The sequence below is a fragment of the Papaver somniferum genome, chromosome 2, assembly GCF_003573695.1.
Source record: "Papaver somniferum cultivar HN1 chromosome 2, ASM357369v1, whole genome shotgun sequence".
NCBI classification, from domain to species: domain Eukaryota; kingdom Viridiplantae; phylum Streptophyta; class Magnoliopsida; order Ranunculales; family Papaveraceae; genus Papaver; species Papaver somniferum.
Genome location: NC_039359.1, coordinates 143,637,117 through 143,644,299, shown reverse-complemented (window position 1 = coordinate 143,644,299; position 7,183 = coordinate 143,637,117). Strand labels below are relative to the sequence as shown.

The following is a 7,183-nucleotide window of genomic DNA, read 5'->3' as shown; positions in this document are numbered from 1 at the left end:
TAGTAATGATCTGTGTTGGAGACTGCAGTTTTAGTTTTCTTTATATAGACCAAATAAAAGAATGTATCAAGGGTGTAATCATGGTCTACTATTCATGAGAAAACAACACTGAAAAAGATGTTCGGCATCTGGTGAATATCACAAGCATATTCATTTTAAGCAAACCTACAGATGGCATCTGCGCGGGCGCGCACACACAAAAAATGGACTCGCGATTCTTTTTTAGTTCACGCGGAAAATGGTGTCGACTAGAAAGGCGCCACCGCATATGGTGGTGGGCTAGCACTAGAAATGTGGTCATTGTTGTTTCTCCACGTCCTATACAGTAATTACAAAATTATATGAAAGTAACGGGGTTAAGTATTTAATCGTGTCACTGTCACATGAAGAAGAAAGCGAAGAGTATGAAATTCAAATTCTCACTCACCTACTGGTAATCAGAAGAGTCGTTTTACGATGAATGGTACAAATTGGTCGTTTTCGCCTGTAGCACGTTTGTATTTTGATTCACAACATTTTTGTTTCTAAAAATCATTTTGGAAGCCGATGTCAATAATAGTGAACTCGTTAGGCCATGATAATAGGGATCTGAGTTCAAGTTTGGTCGACACTAAATTCTTTATCAATTAAAAAGAAAAAGAAACCATTTTAAAATTTTGTTCCCAAGTTAACGTACTAAATTAATTGGAATTGTTATTTTGTTACCCAAATAACTAGAGGTGTAAATTGGTACGGACCAGCACGTTTATGGCACATCACAACACGTTAAAATTCGAGCACAACACGGCACAACACGTTTATTTAATGTGTTGTGATGTGCCAGACAAGTAGGCACAACGGCAAAGCACAGCACGCGGTACAGCACATCACAACACGCGAAGAAAGCACACCACGTCATGCGCAAAATACTGCACAATACATCACATTTGATGCATATTTCACAAAAAAATCATTATTTTATCCAATTTCTGACATTTTATTTTCATTATGCTAATTTATTTCTCTAATAATACATGTACTAATTAAAATATTTCAAAAACATTTATTTTGGAAAACATAAAATAAGTGTGCTAGCACAACACAGCACGACACAACACGTTTATTTTTCTGGCACATCACAGCACGGCACGCCATTTAGCACAACACAACACATCGCGTCTAAATCTCTGGCACAGTCCAGTACGCAGCACGCTAAGCACGTGACTTCGTGAGCTGGGATGTGCTGGGCCGGCACGTTTTACACCTCTACGAACAACCTCTAGACTCTGGTTAGAGAAGAAATTAGTGTATTGGTTGCAATCCCTCGTTCCACCATATATATATATATTTTCTTGCTTTTCCCCGTGGACCATTTAGGCAATGGCCGTCAATCATACAAGGGAAATTTGAGAAAATGTCCCAATACAGTGCGCAATGTTAGAAAACTGTCCCAACATTAAAAATAGTTGGAAAAATTCCCCACCATTAAGAGTCTCTTTGCCTCAATCAAACGGCCAGGAAGTGGAAAGCCTCTTGATCAAAGCAGTGCAAATGACTACACTGGGTGGGTACAACATCAAAATCTCTAAAGGAAAACGTTCCATTTCCATACTTACCTCCTTTGGAAAGAGATGTATATATCCCGCGGTTTGAAAAAACATCAGGTCTGCACAACATGCGGTGATTTCGAAAATTTCACGTGGAAAATGGGTGTCGACTAGAAAGGCGCCACCGCACATGGTGGTGGGCTAGCAATAGTAATGTGGTCATTGTTGTTTCTCCACGTATCATACATACAATAATTACCACATTATTTGAAAGCAGTGTGTGTGGTTAAGTATTTAACGGTGTCACTGTCAAACGAGGATGAAAGTGAAGTGCTTGGAGCACTAGTAAAAAGTATGGAACTCTCACCTACTGGTATTCAGAAGAGTCGTTTTATGATGTACGTCGGTCGTTTTCGCCAGTAGCACGTTCGTATTATGATTTAGGAACATTTTGAAATTCAGTTATCAAATAAATTTTTGACTTTTCGACTAAATTAAGTAGAAAGGCTATTTTATGATCCGAACACCCTCTAAATAGAGCGGAAAATGGGTCATTTGTCCAAATATTTTAAAACATGATTTAAATGGACGAGTAAAAATTAGTATGGGTGAAATGGAAACCAGAAAAATAACAAGGATGAAAGTGAATTTATCCTCATTTAAACTTAAAAAAATAGCAAGGATGAAACAGGATGCATCCTGATGTAAATTAAAAATAAGAAAAAGTATTTGAAAAATGGGTAGGATGAAACTGTTTACATCCTGACTATTTTTACATTTTTGTCCATTTAAACAGTATCAAAATCTAAATGTCCTTCTCACCCAAAAATTATTAATTTTGATCTTTTTAACCAATTTTGTGTAAATAGAGAACAAGAAACCAATTGATCCGTGTGAAACCAAACGGCCTGAAAAGCCCGTTGGGCAAAGTAGTGTAAACGGACTACGGGGTACAGTCTCTCTCTTAGGTTGCCAGTTCGAATCCCAAGCTAACCATTCCAGGTTTAAAATGGAAGATTAATGAATCCTAACCTTAATCTCTTCTACAAGAAGAAGAAGAAGGAGGAGGAGAAGAAGTAGCAAAAGGGCCGAGCATTGCAGAAGAGAAAGTTCACCAGTGAAATCAGTACTTACATGTGAGTAAGTTTGCAAGAATTCATTACGCTCCTAATTTCTAATTTTTAAAGAAACAACTCTTGGGGAGGTTATGATTATGATTCATTTTAGGTAATGACACCATTTCTGACTCCCATAATCCCATTGCTGAATTTTCTTCTTTGGTATACTTGCAGAGATAATCTATACAAAGAGGTATGGAATACTGTTCATCTTTTCTTCTACCTGGCAGATGAAGAGGCAATGAAATTATGAATCCAATGATGTTCTTAGCATTAGTAAGCAAGAGTTCGATACACTGCGATTCATTTCTTAGAACATATGGATCACACTAGGATTTTGGAGGTTCAGATCATGCAGTTCAAGATGGGGTGCATTCAAGAGCCGTACGTCAGCAACAATCTTGCACACTACAAGAAAAGTCATTTTCAGTGGTAAAATATTGTGTCACGAAAATCAATTTTTTCGTCGCAAAAAGAATTTAGCGGCGCAAAAAGTTTCATCACCTATAGCGAGTCGTTGAAAGTGCTATGTGACGTCCTTAAGAAATCGTCACCGAATTTTTTAGTTAGCGACATAAGTCTTTTTGCCACCAAAACTTTCTTTTTGTGAGCAAATAAAATTGACACAGTTCACTAATTTTGTGATGAAGAATTTTGTCACTCTAGGAATTATTGGTGAGGAAAATATTTTATCACTTAAAATAGCTTTAGCCGTGAAATTTGTTCATCTCGAAATATACTTATGGTGAAGAAACAAATTTGTCACATAAAATAATTTTAGCCGCGAAATTTATTCATCTCAAAATATACTTATTGTGAAGAAACACATTCTTCACAAAAAATAGTTTTAGCCGTGAAATTTGTTCTTCTCAAAATATAGTGAAGAAACAAAATCATCACATAAATAGTGTTAGCAGCGAAATTTGTTCGCCACAAAATACAGTTATAGTGAAGAAACAAATACTTCACCTAAATAGTTTTAGCGGCAAAATATTTTTATCTCTGAAGAAATAATGATTTAGTAGCAGGATAAATTTAATCATCTCTAAAAAAAAAAATCAATAGAAACCCTGCACAAGATCATGGAGAAGAAGACAACCCTGCACAAGATCAGTCAGCGTCAAGTTCTGTCAATGTCCATAATGATGAAACAACTTTTATTGTGAATGAAAATGAGGCTATAGTTGAGATGTTACGTGAAAATGTTGAATCCTTAACTTCTAATGGGAAGGATGGAGGGGAGAAAACTAGTGAAGCTGATTTAGCCATATTTTCCGCATTATTAGATGAAACTAAGCAAGAGTTATATCCTAGTTGTAAGGACTTTACGTCGTTAACATTCTTGGTAAGGTTAATGCATATCAAAGTTCTTAACCGCCTGAGTAATAAAATTTTCGATATGCATCTGGAGTTACTTAAAAAAGCTTTTCCAAAGAACAACAACATTCCCAGTTCATATTATGAAGCTAAAAGAATGTTGAAGGGTTTAGGATTGGGTTATGAGTCAATTCATGCTTGTAAAAAACGATTGTGGTTTATTCTGGAAGGAGTATGAAAAGGAAGACAAATGTCCGGTATGCAGTGAATCTAGATACAAGTTTAATGACGGTAAAGGTAAGAAGATCCCACACAAGGTGCTGCGTTATTTTCCTTTAAAACCAAGACTACAGAGACTGTTTTCGTCAAAAAACACAGCTCGTGACATGAGATGGCATAAGGCAGACATGTCGAAGATGGTGTTTTAAGGCATCCAACTGATGCTGAAGCATGGAAGGATTTTGATGCGCGGTATCCATGGTTTGCAGCAGAACCTCGTAATGTGAGGTTGGGTCTTGCTATTGATGGGTTTAATCCCTTTGGAAATATGAGCAATGCGTATAGCTTGTGGCCAGTGGTGCTGATGCCGTACAACCTCCATCCTTTTAAGTGCATGAAGCAACCTTTTTTCATGATGTCGTTACTTATTCCTGGACCGCAAGAACCTGGCAATGACATTGATGTGTATTTGCGCCCTTTAATCGATGAGTTAAAAAAGTTGTGGGATGTCGGTGTGGAAAATCGTGATGTCTCGACAGGAAAAGTTTTTTGTTTGCGTGTAGCTGTGTTATGGACCATAAATAACTTCCCGGCATACGCTAATTTATCTGGTTGGAGTACAAAAGGGTATCTCGCCTGTCCCGTGTGTAATGATGATCCGCCTTCATGGAACTGAGAAGCAAGACAGGTTATTTGTGTCACCGACGGTTCTTGAATCCTGGTCATACCTGGCGAGATAGCATACTTCATGATGGACATAAAGAAAAACGGGATCCACCGGAAGAGAAAACAGGGGAGCAACTGTTGCAGCAAATGCAGAATCTTGGGATCAATCGTCTTAGAAAAGAAAGCGTTCCAAGGAAGAACTGAGCTGGACGAAGAAGAGTATCTTCTACGAGCTTCCATATTGGAAACATCTCAAAATCAGACATAAGATTGATGTTATGCATGTGGAGAAGAATATATGTGATAACATTGTCGGAACGATGTTAGGTATTGATGGGAAAAACAAGGATACAGAGAAAGCTCGGTTAAATTTGGAAGATGTGGACATTAGGAAAGAATTGCATCTACGGCCTAAGGGAGATAAACTCGAAAACCCCCCAGCATGTTATACATTAAAACCAGAACAAAGAAGAGATTTTTGTAAGTTTTTGAAGTCGGTGAAGTTCCCAGATGGTTATGCGGCTAACATATCGAGGTGTGCTAACATTGCTGATGGAAAGATACATGGTCTGAAAAGCCATGACTGCCACATCTTGTTACAAAGACTTCTTCCTGTTGGAATTCGTGCTTATCTTCGCAAAGATGTGTGTACTGCCATAATTGAATTGTGTAACTTTTTTCATGATTTATGTGCAAAGACTTTGATTGTGAGTCACCTGGATAAATTAGAAAAGGATATTGTATTCATCCTTTGTAAGTTGGAGCGAATATTCCCACCGGCATTTTTTGATGTGATGGTTCATTTGGCTGTTCACTTGCCACGGGAAGCAAAACTTGTTGGACCAGTTGGATATAGTTGGATGTATCCAATCGAAAGGTATTTTACTTGTTTTTCATGTTTTTTCTAGTGTACAGAGCTCTCAATTATGTCATACTGCACTTATAAATTTTCTGTAATGATTGTTTTCTCAATAATTATATGTATAGTTACTGATGTTTACCTTCTTGTATATATATCAAGGTACCTAGGAACACTTAAATGCTATGTGGGAAATAAAACGTGCCCAGAAGGTTCAATTGCAGAGGCTTACATCATTAATGATGCTTGACATTCATCTCGATACACTTCACCGAAACTGAAAGTAAATTTAATAGGAAAGAACTAAATGATGATGAATTAGATGGCAGTCTACGACGCCAAGGAACAATATCTGTTTTCGCTCAAAAAGTACGCCCAACTGGCGCTACAGAAATAAAGTCATTGTCACCAGAAGAACGAGATCAGATACATTGGTACATCCTTAACAATTGCGAAGAGGTGCAGCCTTACATGAAGTAAGTAAAACTATCAAGTTGTTTCTAAGATTATTTTCAGTGGTTATTATGTTTGCACATTAGTTCCGAACTTAGGAGCATGGCTTAGGACCTAATGAAGTGGACCTCTATTCGATGTTGTTCGTAAATTTACACACTCTTTAGTATTTATTCTAGGTAGGTTGGTAGATAAATTCCATATTTTCTTTGTAACCTCAGTTGTTTAAGTAGTATCTACCAAAGTGATATCTCAATTTTAGTATTTGGTCACTATGTTGGAAATTTAATCCTATAATTGGGTATGAACATCTTTTATTTTTATATTTAATCTTATCTGAAAGAACTGCTTATAGCGCCAGTAGTCTCAGACAATAGTTGAGCACAATAGTTGAGCCATAGCGCCAAATACGTTTATTACTTGTAGTTGAGGCAGAGACACTCGGTGTGCCAAGTTTATCGGTGTTTGTTTGTTTTTGTGAATGTGTGTGTATTTGTTTGAATGAGTTCAGAGTCCCATGCTTTTATTTGAAGAATGATTAAAAAAAGTGTAGCTCATGGAATGAACGTTTCAGAGAGGGACTCCACTGGATTGTCGTATGTGTATTTCAGATTCTATGCGATTAACTTTTATGTTTTAAAATATAGGGAACACTTGAAGAATTTGAAAGAAGAGACGAATAATGATAACTTGCTGTCACAACGGCAACAGAAAGAGTTTCCTGATTGGTTTAAGAATCGGGTATGTGGAAAATTTTATTGTCTGAAGTTTTAATACATTATGATCATCTGTTGTATATTTATTCACGTAGTCTTTTTCAAACAATTTGCAGATGTTTGATTTGCGTTCTATCAATTCACCGGAAGCTACTGACGAATTGTATTCATTGGCTTTGGGGTTTGAGTTACGAGCAAACTCATATTCAGCTTGCAACCTGAATGGAGTTCGGTACAATACGAAACAACGTGAAGCTCGCCGAACAACCCAAAATAGTGGATTGGTAGTTGATTCAGTATTTGAAGGAA

The 7,183-nt window shown here is 37.0% G+C and overlaps 1 protein-coding gene across 1 annotated transcript; it reads left to right on the top strand.

Annotated features, from left to right (window-relative positions):
• Positions 1-5,166: 5,166 nt before the first annotated feature.
• On the top strand, positions 5,167-5,955 carry LOC113352124. The gene is made up of 2 exons (XM_026595991.1): positions 5,167-5,723; positions 5,868-5,955. Exons 1-2 carry the CDS (start codon positions 5,167-5,169, stop codon positions 5,953-5,955), a joined length of 645 nt encoding a protein of 214 aa, XP_026451776.1.
• Positions 5,956-7,183: the final 1,228 nt, after the last annotated feature.

Coding starts and splice junctions, on each gene's coding strand:
- LOC113352124 (XM_026595991.1), top strand. CDS start 5,167: ATGTTAGGTATTGATGGGAAAAACAAGGATACAGAGAAAGCTCGGTTA. Junction 5,724..5,867: donor TGGATGTATCCAATCGAAAG/GTATTTTACTTG, acceptor ATATATATCAAG/GTACCTAGGAACACTTAAAT.